This window comes from Teleopsis dalmanni, chromosome 1 (assembly GCF_002237135.1).
Source record: "Teleopsis dalmanni isolate 2A chromosome 1, ASM223713v2, whole genome shotgun sequence".
Lineage (NCBI taxonomy): Eukaryota > Metazoa > Arthropoda > Insecta > Diptera > Diopsidae > Teleopsis > Teleopsis dalmanni.
In genome coordinates, this window is record NC_051846.1 from 81,277,474 (window position 1) to 81,298,329 (window position 20,856).

Sequence of the window (20,856 nt, forward strand, 5' to 3'; positions counted from 1 at the left end):
TTGACAATTAAGCGTAAATTTAAATTGTCAGAGTGTCAAAAGTTTGTACTCGAGTGCGCCTGCTTCAAAGTGAATAGATACTTTGGGGGGCCCACTGCAATGCGATGCGCGTTAATGTATGTGTATGTGTGGAAGATGCACTTCACAAGAACATCACTGATAGCAATTTTAATGATTATATGAACGTAATCAATAATTGACATATATAACAATTGATGCAGATGCGTAAGTTTTTTATTCAGAAAATATTTTTATTGGCATTTCTTCTGAACTAAATTCATGGAAACATAGTAAATGAAAAGTTTTTAATAAAAATGCAGTATTTGAAATATTTTAATGTAATTCGATTCGATTCGATTCAGTTTAATTTAATTTATTAATCTTAATTAAATATTTAATGTTTAAATGGCAAGTTATTTATTTTCGGATAGAGTAGTGGGTCATTGCAATAACAAAACTTTAAATTAGTATACAAAATTATTTTTAAATGAAATCAGTTATACGATAATTTAATTTTCTATTTTTCAACTTTTGAAATTATTAACCATTATTGCACTTATGGTGTTTTCGATTGATAAATCTGGATTCAATCTAGATTTACTCTCGATCTGTCAAATTTTGTTGTCCAATCAAACATTCTAGAGTTAGCTAACATTTTTCTAGTAGTGTTAGTAGGCATTTATATTTTTAATAAATACATATAACATATATATATCGCATCAAATCACATTTTATCTGTCAAATCATATAAAACAGCTGTTAATTTTAATATCTAGAGTGTTATAAATCAATCTCGAGTACTATACATTTTGCCCCAGATTTAGCAAACAAAAATAAAAATTGCACTAAAAGTGCATTAAAAATGATTGAAAAAATTACTCCAGATTCAACAATCGAAAACGTCATTATTATACTAACAAATGAGGACCAAAAGATACTAATCCAAAAATTTAGTTTAGATGTGAATTATTTCTATAGTTGGAAAATTATAATTAGAGACACAAAAGAAATGTACTGCCTTATTTAAAAAAAAAAAAAATTATATAATGGAAGTAAGTGCTACAGTAGACACTCTTTAATTAAACCAGTTTGTTTTTTGTGAGATTCTAAAAAAGACTAGTTATTTACTCAGTACATTTCTAATAGTATTATAATACATCACTGTTTTGCATTTAAAAACTGTGATGTTTGTTGCTTTAGATTAATTTTAAACATTATCATTAATTAGGGTCAAAATATTAGTGAATTTCTTAGGGTAAACCACTCACTTCTTTTGCACCATTTTATTCAGTTATTAACGCTTTCAATAGGCGTAGAAGAAAAAACAACGAATAGGACGATTCTTCGTTTTCACTTTTATTTAGTTTTCATGCTCTAAGGAATACAAAGATGAAGAAATAACAAATAAGGTGATTCCCCATTTTCTGTTTTATATAGTTAATCACCAACGTACATGGAAAAAAGACGAAAACTATCTAAAATGAAAACGACAAATTTTAATTTCAAAGAATTCAGTGCATGACAAAATCAGGGTCTTAATTTGTGACTGTTCATATATATCTTCAAATATACATACTTACATATGTATAATTGCTATAAATATGTGTTATTAAAAAATTTTTAATCAATTATCTGTAAGCATAAAAAATCCTTCTTAAAAGTCTATTAAATAGACGAAAAGGAAAACTATATGAAAACAAAGAATAGTATCAATTTGCTGACATCCGTTCTTACGCATCAATGTTTGATGCGGTATTCACACAAATAAATTAAATGCTTTCAGGAGAGACACTGTAGAAACTGAGAGAATGGAATATGCAAATTATAGCATTGTGAAATCAAGCGTCACCCATGACGTATGTTCAAAGACTCTATTTAACTTAACACTTAACAACTGATGACGGACTTGAGCCATTATTTTTTCACTTTATCTACTAAACCTTACTAAAAGTAATCATTTCTACTCTATTTACAACACAAATATTTTATTTTTGCGACTATAATGGGATATAGTATGAACAGATTATATTAGTTCTCCAGCACAGCTGAATAATTAACTGGAGCGTATCTAGTTCTTGATTAAAATTGAGGACTTTTTTTAAATAAATTTAAATACATAATCAACCCATTTTTCAAGTTTTTTATACGATTCTACAACATTAAGAAATTTTTTTAAATTTCTTCTCAATCCTTCCGCATACAAATTTTTTTCCCCAATACAAAACTGTATCAATCTCTCTTTAGCAAATATACTGACTTAATATTAGCACTGCTATATTGTTTATATATTAATAAATCATAATTGCATATCATATTGTATTGCATGTGAAAATAATACAAGGTGTAACCCGATTTGATACTTGAATTTACCCCTATTGATGTCACACTTGTTCTAAGTGGTTCAAGATTTATGAATCTGTTCGTACTAAGTGCACTTAGTATTATTTTATATATATCTTATAATTATTGTAAATAATACATAATTTTCTTTAAGTCTTGTACTATTTGAAATAATAAAATATTTTAATTGCTATAATAAACTTAAACGTAAGTTGAACTTAAACTTGCTACAGAACACAGAAATTCCATGAGGGGGAATTAAATGTTTCTGAAGGGGAAACTTTTCATTAATTAAAATTCTTGTACTGAAATCCAAGTTTTTTTAAACAACAATTTTATCTTTAATAGCAACTTAACAACAAAGTTCAATGTTGTGAAGTGTAATTCGCATTAATCACTCTTCAATAGATACATTAAAGTTAAGTCATTTTTCAATTAAACTTTAATTAATCGAAGGTATTTCAACATATGTTCAACAATCGAATAATCCAAGTATTCAATTATACACTAATTCATTATTACTGTGAAATACTTATATACCAATTTATTTACTCACTTGACTTACCTGGGCAAGTTTTTAAGATTGGAAGTACTTTATGGTAAGTTATTTAAAACTGCAGCACTGCACAATATTAAGCTATTGTTATTGTGTTTTATTGTTGTATTAAGTGAAATGAAAGGACTTTCTTCATATTTGGCATTTATTTAATTTTATACAGCATAATAATATGTTCAGACACACCTTAATTTCACAAAAATCTTAATTTCATCTTCGTTTTAGCGAAATTTACCAGTTTTTTCCATACAAAACAGTTTTGAAGTTAGAACATTAATTAAGGAAAATGGCCTTAATTTCGTTGAAACGAATATTATAAGACATACCTTAATTTCTCAAGAATCTTAATTTCATCTTCTTTTCAGCGAAATTAAGTTGATTTTTCCATACAAAATTCAGTTTTAAGGTTAGAACGAAATTATGGAAAATGCCCTTAATTTCGTTGAAACGAAGGCTGAAATTAAGGGACATTTCGAATGCAACTATGCATAAAATAAATTTTAAGCAAAAGATAAAGTTGAGATAACAAAAAGTGACATTTTTTTTAAATGAATGTCAATGTCAGTTGACTTTAATAAAACCAGGAAATATTTTAAAAGTTGTGCAAATTTTTAAATTTAAATATAGAGAAAAAACTGTAACTGTTAATTTAAAATTGAGTAAGAAATAATAATTCACATACCTGAAATCTACTAAAGCTTATTAAACTACTGAAAATTTCCCAGACACAAATGGTGTTTTGATCATGTAATTTTAACATTCGATTTGTAAACAAAAAACATATGATTTCCTTAATTTGGGGGCAGTATGAACAATTTTCAAATTAACTTAATTTCATTTTTACGAAATTAAGGAAATCTGGCTGTCTGAACATAGTATAAGAGTATATATCAGTCTTTGATGAGTAAATTATATTTTTTCTTCTCTATGATTTTTACAATAAAAAATTAAAATAAAGTTAAAAATTATATATTAAAAAACTAAAACCAAAAATAAAAACATCACCCGAAATATGACTTCAGTTTTTAACTTTTAATCCTTAACTAAATCCAAAACTACCGTTCCTTTGACTTGGTTGAAGAACTCATCGAAATGCATTAACTTAATACTAAAAATATTTTTCCTTACTTCTATTTAATTAGAGAAAAAGATAAAAGTGACTTTATAATGAAGGCAAATTCAATGTCTCTCTTAATTACTTCAGTAAGTGACATTAAAAGTTTTTAAATGAAGGAGTTACACTCATACAGCAAAAAAAAATTTTATAAATTAAATGATTAAAAGCTTCATTATAAATCATTATAAGTCATTATAAAATGATTGAAATTCAACTAACACTATTTAATCATAATAATTTTAAATCATATTTTTGGAAAATATAAATTAGAAAATTGGCTTTTCAAATTAAATAAAAAAATTTTTTAATTAAAAAGTTTATTTAATTTCAATTTTATATTAAAATTTAGAAAATTAAAATTAAATTTATTTAAACTTATAATAACTAAAACGCTCCTTTAAATTAATGCTAGTATTTCAAGATGATATAAAAAGCAATATATACTTCTCTAAATCTTCCTATCTAACTTAAGCACCGTATTTTAACCGAAGTGGTAACCTTGAAGACTACTAAAAATGTGACTAATATGACAGGCAGTGACTTAAAGCACTGCGTTAAACTTAGATGAGTGATTCGATTTAGAAAAGCCTAGCTCGCTATTTGAAGGACTACGAGAAAGTAAAATAAATGTATGTCCTCTATAATGTATGTATGTAAAGTATTATATTTAAAATTAATAAATTAAAGCTTCGGACTGAATCTTTCCTAGTTCCGGTTAAAAAATAATATATCAGTTTGGTTCCAGATTTTATTCTAGCAAAAATATCCAAAATCTTCGGTTCAACAGTGTATATTACTTTAATAATTACTTTGAGTATTATAATTCTCATTTAGTTTACAAGACTTTATCAATAAAATATACATGTTTACATAAGAAGTGTTAACATTTTTAATAATGCAGTAAATCCTTGTTGATTAATTTTTTACTTTCCACTTCTTTCTCAAATTGTTCCTTCGGTTAAAGATTCCCAATCTCTGACCCATATTTATCAAAGAAATGTTTGTAGAATTATTAGAATCAGTCATAATACGCTTTAATTAAGATTCAACAAATTTATTTCAGGAAAAATGGCTTTTTTCCCACCTCAATCCCATTAACCAGAAAACTAATATTTTTAATATAATAATATTGAAGGATCTATAATTATTTTAAAATTGGATTTCCTATTTAGTGTTTCTGCATATCCAATCAATATCAACATTGATTTCGATAGCGATATTGTAACATATAAACACTTTTCATTAGTTAAGAACCCTTAATTACGGATTTTTGATTTGAGGAATGAAACGATTATAATTGATTTCTCCGAACCTTGAAAGAATTTTTAATATTAATACATATATATCTGTTTGTTGAAAAATGCTGTAAGCAAGTTTGTAATGAGAACACCTAACCTCGATTGTTGGGGGTATATTATCAATATGTCCTCTGCTCTCTGAACAAATTTTTTTCACTAAGCATTTTTACAGGTCATGTTTGTACACGGTTGCCACTTATGGTACTTTAGTACCAATATTGGTACTTTTTTTTTTTTTTTCGTTTGGTACTCACGTTCAAAAAATGGTACATTTTTGACGACCCAACTTTATTGTGGATATTTCCAATTAATTTTTTTTATAAATGCAACTTTGCACTATTTTATATTTTGTTCATTTATAACACTATGAAAAACACACAACGAGAAAACAAAAAGGTCCAAAAAAATTTTGGACCTTTTTTTACAGAAATGGTACCTTTTTAAACCAATTTTGGTACAGAAAAAAATTTTCAAGTGGCAACCGTGTTTACAGGTCATGTTTGTATGACTTGCTCAGTGTATTAGAGATAACTCTATGCAGGTAGTGCCAGATATTGGTTTAGAAATAACGATAAAAAAACACGAATACAACTTCAAAATTCCAGTTAACCCACAATCATTTCTCTATTCCACTTGCCTGAGCTCTGGTGTATAGAATTAGAAAACTATATATGAATTTAATATTAACAAATTATATATTGTCTAACAACAGTGATGTTATTAGATAAATTACACTTTCACAATATAAATAACAGATAATAAACTGTAAAAACAGTAATTTTTAGTATATCCCCTCCTTGACGCAATCGCAGCTACTCCAATGTCTGGCAGTATAACGTAATCTACGCTATCAACTCAATATGAAAAATCTGTTCGGGATAACAGAATACTCTCTTTATTTATCGGAGTATAACACGTCTATTAAGATTTTTATGACTGCCCTTTTTTTGGATCAAAAGAATAATTTTGGATGAAAACTCCTGTTTCGTTTGACATCAACAACTTCTTAATAAAGTACAGTTCAGCCTCCCATACTGAATGTTTTCATTTCACTTTCCAACAGTTATAATTAAAAAGATCTATTGCTCACAGTAGTTCAATTAGGAGCCAATGCGTCTGTATTTCATCGATCTGTTTTAAGGAAATGTTTTTGTTTGCTAAAGTTATAGGGAACAGTTTTTTTAGGTTTCCAATCATGTTCAATCAAATATGTAGTCATTTTATTTATTAATTATTATTACATATGGTGTTTAGTTTTACTATATTAAAATGCTGACAGGACAGGAAGTGTTAGCAATATTAGAATTAATTTAGTTATGTGCAATATGTAAAATATTGTGATTTATGATCTCAAGCTACGTACCAATAACATGAAATCATAAATCACAATCTATCACATTTTGCACATAATTAATTCAGTTCAGACACTCATTCAGATTTTTTTGTCTCATGACAAGCCTTTTAATCACTAGTCCTAGTAATAGTATTAAAAAACTACTGTTTGTCAAATACGCTAAATACTTTCAATATTACTTAAACTGATACTTATTATACATATATACATAACATGAAAATGTGATTGTCACATAAATAGAGTGGATGGTCAAATAAGCTTTACTCTGCATCTGATACCCGTTAAGTTTTTCTGCGAGTTTGAATGAATTCTTGAATTCTTCTTCATATGTAGATACTTTGCTGACATTTCAATTTCGCAACTTTCCATCATTGGAAGATTTTATTTATTTTCGTTTGACTATAAACAAACTGAGACAACATTTTTTTCTGCATAAATCGAACTCGTCAACTGGTGAAACATGTTTAAACTACGATTTATAAATTTGCTGATGTGATGATATGTTGTCGTAAAAATCATCATTAATAATTGCTATGAAATATTTTCTAAGAAGAAGCCAATAGAGCAGCTCGAATATCTGCATGGACTTTAACTCATAGTTGACAAATTTTATTGATTTAGCTAGCTAACTTGAACATATGCGAAAAACGTGTTGAAGCAAACATTTTTATGGTGTGGAAAAGAATTTGATTTCATAAAAATTTATTATATTAATTTAACTTTTAGTGGCAAACTTTAAGCAATTTCTTCATATTAAGTTTCATTTCTTTCGAGCTCGTAATAATTTCTTTTCATTTCGCATGCGTTTTTACAAGTGCAGTAAAATTTCGCTTGTTATCACCGGAGTTCATGCACCCAATTTTTTACGGTTTCCAAGCAGCATTGCATTTTACAGCAAATGCAACAAATGCTGAGCAGCAAAAACTGCATAAAATTGTAACAAAAAATCGTTTAAGTTTACTTAACTTTTATTGCTTTTTGCGCTTTGCCATTCTTGAGTTAACCTTTTTCCTGAAACTTTTTCTGTGCGTATTTTCCCTACACCGCATAATGTAAAGTATTTAGTACTCTACATACTCTGTTTCTTCAGGGTAAAAGTTTCAGTTCTACAAAGCTTGGAGCGTTGCTTTCACTTTATTCTCATTTTTATGCATTTTTTCATTCATTTTATCAAATGATTTTTCACTTTTGGTGGCTCCTTATTGTGGTTAAATTGAAGTATTTGTGAGTCTTTGTTGCACAAAGTTTACAACGCATTTTACAGCCACAAACAATTATGGCCACAATTTATACTACAATTTATACACAAAAAAAAGGTTTACTAAAAAACCTTAAAAATCAATTATATTCTTTACTGATACTAGATGGATCGACAAATACCCGGTCTAAGTAATAAAAACGTATTTTTTTAGAAAATAATATTTGATGTTTCAATATAGTCCCCTTTTAGCTCAACACACCGCATTTCAACACACAATCTTTCAACATTTGGATACCTTTTAAATAATACGATTTATCAAGTCCTGCAAAATATATCTCAGTTTCCCGCTTCACTTCATCTTTTGATGCAAATCTCTTTCCCTGGAGCCTTCTTTTCAAGTTTGAAAACGGGTAATAAACACTGGCAGCCAAATCTGGAAAATACAGTGGATGAGGGAACAATTCACTGTGATTTACTATGATTCATTTCATTTTATCATGGTTGCCATATTTTTCTTCGACAAATTTTTCTTCAATCATTTTTATTAATATTCCTTATTTAGTCGGTCCAATAATACGCCATAGTAGTCTGATGTTATTGTTTTTCCTTTTTTCAAATAGTTTCTAAAAAATATTCAACTTGAATCCCAAAATACGGAAGCCAAAACTTTTCCAGTCAATTGGAAGTGCTTCAGCCGGGAACACTATTCCCGGTTTCTACCCATTCTCTGGCTTGTTGTTTTCCCTTAGGTGTGAAGTACTAGGTCCATATTTCATTAATTGTAATTACTCGACGCTTACAATCAGCTAGATTGTGCATAAATATTTCCTAACAATATTTTAAATCAGAAAATGGTTGCAGTTTTTGGTACAGTGTGAGCAAACGCGGCACCCATCTTACAAAAAGCTTTTTCTTACCCGAATATTCATGTAAAACATTCAATATAGGTTCATATGATATGTTTGTCATCTCTGCTATCTCATACCATTGAATTTTTAAATCATCCAACATAATACCATGGATTTTGTCAAGTTTTTTTTCAATTGTGACCTCTTTTGGATGACCCGACAGCATGTTGTCAAAAATTGATCAAATGATACAATTTTGATGGGGATTTCAATATTAAAGAAGATCTTTAAGATCTGGATCTTAAACAAATTCACATACATTTCTAATCCACACTCACTTTGTTAGGATAACATATTGCGTATCATTTATGTCCTCACAAACCGAGCTCAACAGTATCGAAATGTCTGAATAGATAACTGTATGGATACGTATGATATTTTCTTCTATATTTCTTTGTTTACACTCTGTATTGTGTCAATTAGTTAATTTAAAATAATGCAAACAGTATTAAGCATAAGAACATTATATTTGAGTCCCTGTGTTAGTGATAGTATGGAAATATTTTTTCTTCTTTAGCCCTCATTTTTTGTACCCTTCATCCCGTTGCAACAAAAAAAAGCGTTGATGCTAGCTAATCTACACTGCTCAATATAAACTGATTTCATAAAACAATAAAGAATCTTTCTTATCGACCCATCTAAGTGCCAATAAATTGCCTAGTTGTATATCGATTTTCCGGGCACATCTATTTAACAACGAATATAAGTTAAGAAAGCTATTTGACCAATATTTTTCACTACGTTATATATCAATATAGCTTAGGATTTGAGATACCCAAATTTTAAGTTGGAAATTTTTGCATGAAAATCACTAACCATAAGTGATAAGTAGATGGTACGTGGAAAACAATCAATATAAAAACTTAATAACTTTATTCCTCGATATCTCGAGAATGAAGCTTCTTCGGCTGTAGTGACAAACAGTGTCACACCTAATTTATCCATGTACCTATTATTGATCTTAGTAAATAGATTGTGCAACTGATAAATAAATTCGAATAGAATAATAATTAACAATATATTTCACTGAGAAAATTTAATTCGTTTTTCTGAAACAAAATATTTGTCTGTTATTTTCTGTATATAAATCTCCTTAACTAGAACGCAAGTTGATTTCTATTACATTTCGTCTCTCCCCTTTTAGCAGTAGCCAACACGACTTTCTTTTGTTAGGTGTGCGGAAAAGTTGGTCGCACATTCATAAGTTGCAAGTGTATTCGATTTTGTTTGATCACTGCTTAAACATGTATGGTTCCTCAGAACTATTGTTTGAAAAAATTTGATTTGTTGTTATATATATTGATATAATATTAAACTTATATATTTATAAATTAATAATTTAATTTATTTAAGACGTTTTAAAGTTAAAGAATTGTTAAATGTTATATTGTGAATATATTGTTGTCTAAAATAATACAGTTGTTCTTAATAAAACATCTAATCTATTACAATTCATTTCATGTAAAAACAACATTGTAGAAGAGCCGCACACCCTTTAAGATAGGGCACGCGTCGTCACTTATCTTATCGATGTAGTAACGCTGATCATTGTGACATAACATATAACTTCCCAACAGCCGCTTCTATGCTCTACTGAGAAGTACTTCCTTAATTAATTAAGTTATAGTAAATTAGTTGAAGGGGTTTTTAGAATAGTTGTGAACTACAACAACAAAAATCATTTTTATATTATTTTAACTTATTGTATTTTTGGCTGACCATGCAGCTGTTTAGAATATTCCCAAATACCCATCATCAATAGTGTTTTGGAATTATTTCTAACATTTATTTGTTTGTAAGTTATTTTTTAAGACTCCAAATTACCAGGAATCAAACTCGGGTCCTGCCAAATTGCTCAGAGTCAGCGCACCCTAACCAACTGACGCAAAGCCTTACTTAACTTTTATGTTCGCACATTTTTCTGGAGGTTTGTTATTTTACTGTGAGTTTATTAATTAATGTATTAAACAAAAATATGCAATTTCTGTATACTTTAGCTAATCAGAATAACATGATTCCTAAATCAATTACATATTTTTTGTAATCCAAACATTTTATTCGATTTATATGACATATTTTCGTTAAGAAGAATATGCCCAAACAAATAGCAGTAAGTAATTTATTTTGTTTTTTATTGATAAGCAATATTAAAAACCCATCACAAGCTACTTTGAACTACAGCAACGAAGTCCACTTCTAAAATATTTGACTCTGAATTAACTCACCAAAACAGAAGACACAACCCAATATATTTTTATTTATCGACTAAGTTCAACTCAATTTATCATTTGAACTTTTTACAATTTTCGTTATAAACTTTTCAATAAAAATGGAGGAAAACACAAACAGAAGGAAAATAAGTCAAAGTTTTTAAGAAAAATTACTAAAAACTTCATTTGAATAGGCAGCTTGTTACTGCAGGAAAGAGGTGGGACGACAATTTTTGCAAAAGATTAATTCACAGCAAATTCGTCAAATTGCATGCAAAATCTTGACGTTTAAATTTGATTTGCAAAAACTTCAGAAACACAACATTTTTGCGTGTCAAGATTTTATTTTACTTTTTTGACTACTTCAACTACTTGGATATATATATATTCATTAATTATTGAAAACAAAATAATAATAAATAATAATTAACTTTATATTTACACGCAAAATGCATACATAACATACATACAAAAATATTATCAAATTCGAATTTTTTTCAAAATATTTAATCCGCTCAAATTCGATGCCACAGTTTTGATGCCACAGAAGTCATCAAGCAAAGTAGCCAAATTTGCCCAAAATCAAGAGAAAAAGGTTAAGAAATAATAACGTTTGATGCTGTGAAGTTAAATGAAAAAATCGGAGAAAAAAATGATTTTGAGCAAAAAGTGACCGCCTAATGGTATTCGTGACTTGGCATTTCTTTTATTTTTCACATATTTGACTTGGCTTATTCACCAAATCAACGTTGGTCCTCTTCTGCTTACTGTGCAAAATTTTTGTAACAAAATTTTTATTTTTCACTTCGTTTTCTGCTCAAAAGATTAAAGTTGAAATGATGCGGCACGGCAAGATCAAAGCGAATTTAAATTACAAAAAAAACTAAATAAAAATTTAAACTTTTAATTAAAATTAAAATGTAACAAGTAAGTTGAATTCATAAAAATTTTAATTAAATTTATATTAAATTAAAGAAAAGAACGATAAGAATCAACAAGTTTGAGTGCATCAACAAAGAAGAAATCAACCATACAAAAGGTTAATTGAATTAAAAATATTTTTAAAAATTTTATTTTTAATTACGTTTGAATTTAGAATGTATATATCATTATATATGTATGTATAATATATAACAATAATAATAATAATTTAAAATCACAATTTTTATTTGTCACAAATTTATTACTAAATAACGACGTTTTTCGAACAGTAGGGAACTACAACAACAGAAATTATTTTTATGTTATTTTATTTAATTAAATTATTTGGCTGACCATACAGCCAAATACCCATCATCAGTAGCGTTGAAAATAATTCTTGTATTTAATTATTCGTAAATAATTTGAGACTGCTAGTAACAGAAATGGAACTCATGCCCTGCCAAATTTGAAGCTCAGAGTCAGCGCACCTTAACCAACTGATCCAAAGCCGGCATAATAAATTAATTATTATGATCATGAAATGTGCTTTCAGAATATCCTCACGAATCTTAATTTTCAGCCAATCTATATAATATCCATAGCAGTAATTTGCTTTACATAAGAGACTATCAAACTTCATAGTTGTGATTATTTCAACTGATGTCATTGCTGAGAATCATAAAATAAAGTCAGAGATGATTTTGAACTCTACAAATCAATTTTTCACAAATTGAAAAATCAGGAAATTTATATATTACAAATCGTCATACTTCTATCAAGTATATTTTTTATTATTCTTTAGAAATAGCATAGCCAGTTTTCTGGCAAGGGGAAAATGTACTAGGAAATATTTTTTAGCAGTATTTCTGTAGATCAATACACTAAATAAAAGTTTACTTGTAGATTATATTGTCAATAGGGGATGGGAGACTTTTTATATCCGCTAATCCTCTTAAAATTACATGGATTTCCTATTTACTTCCAGAGAAGCAGCGAATATACCGATATTATTTTAATGGACAATTCACTTTTGAAATTATATATGTAATCCAATCACAATATACATTCCCTAATCCTTCCCTAGTTATAATCCAAACATATTTAAAATTATATGATTTCTTATTTACTTGAACAAAAACAATGACAAAGCTAACAATTTCTAAATAAATTAAAGTTTCATGAACAATGTATTTTTGAAATTAAATATGTAATACAGCCAGACATTTTTAATTATTATTTTTCATTAATATTTTCTATTATTGTATTTAATTATTATTTACAACCAACTCTGGGTATATCAAATCAGTGACTAGACAAATACATATAAGAAACACAATAACAAGATAGCGAAATTAATGCAAAAAATATAATAAAACTAATAATAATATAAAAAAAATAATTTTATAATATATATATATATATCTATTGTTAGTCTATGGAATTGAATAAATCGTACAGGATGCATAAATACTGAGATATATGGTGTCAACATAAAGTATACACAAAAAAAAATGTATAAAGAAATCTTTATTATATTAGGAACGGTTTATTAAAATAGCACTCTCAAGTCTATTAAATATCTGTTGATTTGGTCACGATTTCTTGCAAGGATTTTAAATTCTCCTAATAGTTTTCCGCTTGCGTGGATTTCTTTTCTAGTGTTCGCTTCCACGTTTGCTTGGGCCAACCAGGTCTAAGCAGGACATGGTATATTAATGCTCTTAAATCGGTTCGAAAGTTAATGTGAATCAAACTTGATTTCTTTGAAAAGTTTCGATCAGTTCTGCATACAATGTACAAAAATTAATCTTTTTTGCTTTTTTTGCACCTACCATTTTACTGTACAGCGCCCTACCTGCTACAATTTTTCAACAAGATATAGTATAATTGATCAAAATACAATATATTAACTGCAAACTAAAAGAAAGATACTTATAATAAGACAAGCAGAGTATATTTTTCAAACTTTTAATAAGAATAAATCTGAATAAATCTATAAGAAAAAATTAACTACTTCCAGGAATAAAATAATGATAAAAATAATCAGATAATTGTCATTTATTTGATTTTTCAGATATTATTATGAAATCAAACATCAAGGAGAGTTCTTACACCATAATATTTTTTTGGCAGAAGTAGTTGGAGTTTTAAGTTTTTTTAACATTTTACCGAAAGTAAAAATAAATCTATTCATTATGCTATACTTATATTAATATAATTTATTATACATAATAATGAAGTGATTGATTAAGGTAAAACAAGAAATTGTAACGAAACCTTTTAAACGCACTTCAGATTATTAAACAAAACAGTTCAATTTTATATTCCTTTAACCTTTAAAATGTGACTGCAAGGTTCCTCACGTGTTATTTTATCAACTGTCACTTTTGACACATGTCACATGCACTCGTTTTTCATGCTGTTTACTTAAACAATAACAAAAGGAACGTAAGCACACTGACATACACACACACACACACACACGCACACAAAATACAAAACCATTAACAACTACGTTAAATAATGAAATGAAATGGCTGCACATAAAAAAAGCTCAGCCAAAAGTCTATTGTAAATAAACATAAAATAAATTATTTATGTGGCTGCATTTGGACATAAGCAAGTAACCAGCTACAACAAAACAACAACAACAACACAACAAAAACAACAATCAGCCATAGTTGTTTTTGCTTATTGTTAGAATTTTGTTGTTTTTGGTTTTATTACATACGTGCGCTTATGTTTTGGTTAATATTGCTTTTATTTTGGTAGACGAAGAATAATAATAATAAAATGAACATTAATGTTAATGTGTTCGCTGGAGTTTTTGCCCTTTTTCGTACTTCAAATTCAGTTGAATTCAAATTGAAATTTGAGTTCATCTTTTAATGTTTTATTTTCATTTATTTTTTGTTTATATCAAAAATTGCAATTCTGCGGTTTTTTGTGTTGAGTGTTTTTATTTGTTTTTGTTAATACAATTTGATAAATTACGGGCTCATTCTATATTTTAGTGTTTTGAGTGTATGGTGTTTTATGACATTGGCTGTTGTTTTAGTGGAAGCATATAAAATTGCTTTGAATGCAAAAATTTAAAAACTCAAAAACAAATAGAAAATAAACCTTCGATTATAAAAATAATGCAACAAAAGTCTTTTTTAACTTTTGTAATTGAACACATATGCTGACAAATTTTTAAACAATCGCATTTATAATATGATTTTTTGCAAGCTTAGCTGAAACATTGCTCCAAATTAAAAATATAGTTGAATACAAAATAGCATTTGTTTTAGTTATAAGTAAATATAAATAATATACATTTAGTAAAATTTCGTAACAAAAATCTTCTAAATTTTATTAAATTATTACTCATACTACACGTAGTATCAAAAGTGTTGAAAATCGGAATACTTACCAACATTATATATATTTTTCTAAAAATATATTTAAACTATTAAAAATTGTTACTCATACTACACGTAGTACCAAAAGTGTTGGAAATCATAACACTTTTCAACACTATTTATATTCTTCTAATAATATCTTTAGCAATTAAAAAATAATTTTTTGTAATTAAATCGTTGCGAAATAAAAATTTTAATTGTTATGAAAAGCACTAAACAAATTTATGTCTGCCTATCATGTTTAACCGTGTCTACGCCTATTTCTTTTATTTTTTTCTCATATTTCTCCTTTCGCTTGTTGCAAATTCAACTTTGATTCTTTTAAGTGTCAAATAAAATGAAACTTTTACACACGCAACTTGTCACGCAAACTATATAAAAACTGTCTGTGGCGTGCGCTTCACATAAACACACATTCATACAACCACAACGGAGACATTTTTAACGCATGTCTGCGTTACATATTCTCAATATTGCAAAACGTACACAAGCAACGTAAATGCTTAAATGCTTCTGCATGCACACACAAGCACATACACAGGTGCGTTGACACAACATTTGTTCTTAAATTATTGTATTTGTACAAATCTGTCACAGCTGCTGTCAAAAGGATTAACTTTAATATTAATTTATGTGATGCGGCAATTTTTTTTTATACCAACACTTGTGCACGTACTACATCGCATTGCACCCCGATCACTTTTTTTCTGTCATCAGACACAAAAAGTGCACATCTTTTTAATGAATGAATTTTAATGAATTCTGAAGCATTTTATTCGCGTAAAAGAAAAAAAATTTAAAAGTAGACACTAAAATTTTAATTGAAAAATGTATATTATATTAAATGAAAATAATTTTGATAAATATTAAAAAATAGTTTTAGTTAAGAACTACAATTTCATTATTAGAATTTTAATTACTATAACCAAAGGTAAATGTTCTCCAATAATACTTCTATAGTATGTAGTCAAATTATTAAACCTATAAATTTTATTATGTTTTTGAATAATTTGACAAAGAAATTAAAAAATAAGTTTTTAAACAATTTTATTTAGTAATTTTAATTTGAAAAGGTTTTCGAAAATTAGTGAACTACAACAACAAAAATTCTTTTATATTATATTAATTAATTGACTAATTATTTTACATAATTAAAACAGTTAAAGAACATATTTATATCACTGAACGGTCTTAACGTCATATTAATATACACTATACACCAATAGTGCTGTTGTAAATCAAAAATGGAGTGTAGCGTTATATTTGTTGTATGCAGTTAAAAAAATTAACTGCATACGACATACCAAAGAACTCATATATTACACAAGACAACACCATTGTTGTTGCAAAATTTACTTCGTTCGATATATACATATAGTTTCATATCCACTGTCTCAAAAAGTGAAAAAGAACAACAATGTGTTAATGCTTGTCATCTCAATTAGCTTCTGACATAAATATGTATAGACATATATATATATGTTATAAAAAATTAAAATAAAATAATAATAAAATAATAATAATGAAATATAATAATAATGAAATAATAATAATAAAAATAATAATCAAACTATAAAAGCCATTTTTTTATTTCTTTATTTAGAGTTATAAACTTATACTTTTCTTTTATATTATTTTAGAAAATTTTTTTTAAAAATTTTAATACTAACTCTAATACATTCAATATTGCTTAACTACTTTCTTTTAACCACCTTAGACCACTCAACTTATAATTTTCCTACTGACTTGAGCTGCTCGCTCACATTAAACGCTTCTTTTGTTTTTATCTATTCTCATTTGTTGCTGTCATTTGGCAGCATTAATAATTCAGTATTTTCTGCTGACAATTCCACTTGGCTCTTAAACCAACAATTCTGCCCTCAATGAGCTTCTCAAGTTGCCAATGTGGATTCATCAAAAGCTTTTTGTTTGATTAACTTAACAGCATGGAACTAGAATAGTACATGGACATGGTCGAAAGCACCGATAAAACACCGTCGAATTCGGGGAATTGAATACCAATACATATTTTGGCATTCTCATCATCTGTAATTTTACCAAGAAGAATTGCGATTCCAGTTTTATCGATAAATTTTTGCCAACATGACGCCCATCATTAGTGGTTATTGATGATATTTTCGGTGCTCTGTGCTGGTGTTGTTGCCATAGACTTTAATGGTAATTCGATGTGGTTGGATGAACAAAATCAATTACTTTCGTTCATTTGAATTTCGTACTTCCGGTAATTTGTATGTAATGAGACCGTAGTAACAAAATCAGGATATATATGACCTAAATTAAGTGTGATGTGCGAAATAAAAAAAAATTGAGTATAGGAAAAAATTGCTGAATAATAGAAACAAGTTAAGAGCCTAATTGGCAACAAAAGCATTTTAGTAAATAAAAATGTTTCTGTGAAGTTATTGGTCTTAATTTTTCCAATTGATCGAACACTATTGAAGTGGATGCATATGTGTGCGCAATTAATCGTACCCTTTTTGCAGAAGTATGAATGCTTATAAATAAAGCCGATAAATAAGATGTTAACGATTCCAAAAAATTACAGAATTATTTATTTATTTATTATTTATGAATCTATAAATGATTTGTATTAGTTGTAAATTTGCAAATATTAACTTCAAATAGTCACTTTCTCCAGGCCTATTGGCAGTTGTAGTATTTGGCATTAAGAACACCAAGCTAAGTAATATCTCTCTTGGCTTGATTTCATGTGATATATTAAACCCTTCTTAAAGCTTGTATTGTAGTCCTAAGTAGTTACTTTAGTTGCTTACGACTTCTATATTATTATTTAAAATAGCTTGTCAGCAATGTCCGGCTAGTACGCAAGACAACTATGAATAGAATCGTGAACTTAGAAACGAGGTTTATCGAGCGCTGATAAACCCAACTACAAGTAGTGAATATAGTACTTTCATTCATTAGCTTGAGAATAAGGATAATGTTGCAACTTCTTATTCACGCCTACAAATCCCAGTAAGTTGGTAAGATTTATATTCATGGGTAAGAAACTACGAACAAAATAGCTCAAAATCTTATTGTAAAATGTTATGAAATTATAAGCTATAAAATTTTTTTTTTCCATATTATTTTTACATTATATATCATTATTATTGTTTTTTATATGTATAAGCGATTATAAAAAAAATTTAAATAATATAATTTTACTCACATATATTTCTCTACTTACATTTTTTTTTCTATTCTTACAGAAGATATCTTGCCACATCCTTGCGATAATATTAAATGCCCTCCACTTTCGGAGATTACTTGCCCAGAAGACAGCTTTGTACGCGAAAATTTGGATATGAATAATAACGATATCTTGCCACCATCTGGCAGCACCGAAGAACCACATAATATAACTGATGTCGAAGACGAGTTATATGCACAATGTTGTCTGTCGAAGAAATGCTTGTGTAAAACTTGTTATATACCAGATTGCCATAGCGTTGAAGAAGTCGTTATCGAACTAATACCAGAGTCAATGGAAACACCAGGTCACTGTTGTGGTCATTATGAGTGCCATAAGGAGCCAAATTGCACTGAAGTCACCAAAACAGAAAATTATTGGCTAACAGATTGTCAACGATGCAAATGCTACCATGGCGAAAGAATTTGTCATCAAAGTTGTGATGAAGGTATTAAGAAGCCCACAGCAATATGTAACTCCAAGAATTTAAACACATTTTTCGAGCATGGTGACAGCTGGAAAGATGGTTGTTATGAATGTGAATGTGTGCACGGTGAAGAGAAGTGCGTTATGCCTTTCTGTAGAAGTGTAAATTGTCCAACATATAGACAAGTGCTGATAAAGGATAGCTGTTGTCCAATTTGTTGGCCGAAAGGTATACCCATGCCAAATGGTGATGAAGACTACGAAGAAGATGATACAGAACCAGATACAGAAGGTGAATCTGGCAGTAATGTATACCATGAATCTGATGAAACATTACCACAACCTACAGAGAGTAATGCAGGAAATGAATTTGATACTTTACCCAACATTATTTTTGATAATGAGGAACCAGAAAATATCTCCAAAAATTCAACAGCAAATGGTACATCTTTTGGTGCCGGTAATGTTGCTACTCCACCTTGTGCACGGCAAAATGAAGCCGCAACTATACAAATCTACCCAGAAATTGTTGAAGTGGTGCATCAGACACACGAAAATGCATACCTCTATGCTATTATCGGTTTCTTGACATTACTTGCAGTGTTTTTGGGGATTTGGAATTTCAATTTACGTGCTAAGCAACGCTGCTACAGGCCAGTTTCACACTTCGATGACAACTTCAACAAAACATCATCCAACATCAAGAAAATCAATGTTTAAATAAATAACTAATATTAATATTGTTTTATAGCTATTTGATGTGCTGCTGGTTTTAGCATAGGAATTTGTATTATTTAATTTAAATTTAAGTTCATAAGGTTCATGCCTAAGTAGTTAAGTGAGTCTTTGGAAAGGAAAATGTTTTTTAGTTTTGCCAAATATTTCGTATAAACTGCGTTTTGAAAACATTATTTTGCCTTGCTTATTTGGCTATCATTTTATTTTACACTAGTTTATGTTACTTTAAATAATCTTTTTTTAAATTATTTTTATTTTTTCATTTGTAGTCGAGGATCTCAATTTCTTAAAACATTTTAAATGAGTTTTTAACAAAATTTTTTGTTACTTTAATTTTTATTTATTTGACTAACCTCATGCAAACAAACAAGTATTCAAATTATATGTAGCTTAAATGTTACTATTTTAAATAGTTACCTATATTTTAATAAGTATTTTAAGTAAATTTAAGTTATGAAATTTTGAAGGAAACATTTCAGAAATCTTGTATACAGTTTAAGATATCATTTGTTAAAGTTTAAATGCCCACCACTGCAACTAAATACCATAAAAATATAAATGTAGGAACAAATGATTGTCATTTCAGTATTTTACTTTTTTTCATGAATTATACTAAAACATTCAGATATCAAAAAGTAATTGAAACGACTTCCAAACCATTATAAAGATTAGAAGATTGAAAGTGAAATTTTCATATAATATGTAATAGAATTTAAATATATCAGTGTCCTCCTATAATTATCAAGAAATACGTATACTGTACTGTAAAGTAGATATCTATGTGATATTTGTTAATAAGAAAATGAGAAATAATAACCAGAAAAAGCACTACTAATTGTATTACTAATATTATGCTATATAATTAATAAATTAAGGAAATGAAGATGAAATTAAGAGAACTTCATTACAAACGAATCGAACATTGAACGATTAACGAACATTGAAATCAACACAAAACAAATACGTACACTTTTAAATCAAAAGCGTATATTAGTTTTAGTAGTAAAAATTTAATTTTATAGAAAAAGTTTATAATCCAACAATAAGCAGAAATAAAAATTTAAAAAAAATCGAATATTTTACTGAGTTTTTATTTAAAAGAATTCATATAACACATATTTTGTTACTTACTCTATTTAGTTTAAAAATTCTGAAGTGTTAAATATAAT

The 20,856-nt window shown here is 27.9% G+C and overlaps 1 protein-coding gene across 1 annotated transcript in view; it reads left to right on the forward strand.

The window, feature by feature from the left end:
* Nucleotides 1-19,892, forward strand: part of LOC119668284 — a 59,814-nt gene extending 39,922 nt beyond the window's left edge. Inside the window, exon 2 of the mRNA XM_038077741.1 lies at nt 18,543-19,892. Within this exon, the coding sequence (XP_037933669.1) occupies nt 18,543-19,669 (1,127 nt within the window). The 3' untranslated portion in view covers nt 19,670-19,892. The remainder of the gene's footprint in view (nt 1-18,542) is intronic.
* Nucleotides 19,893-20,856: the final 964 nt, after the last annotated feature.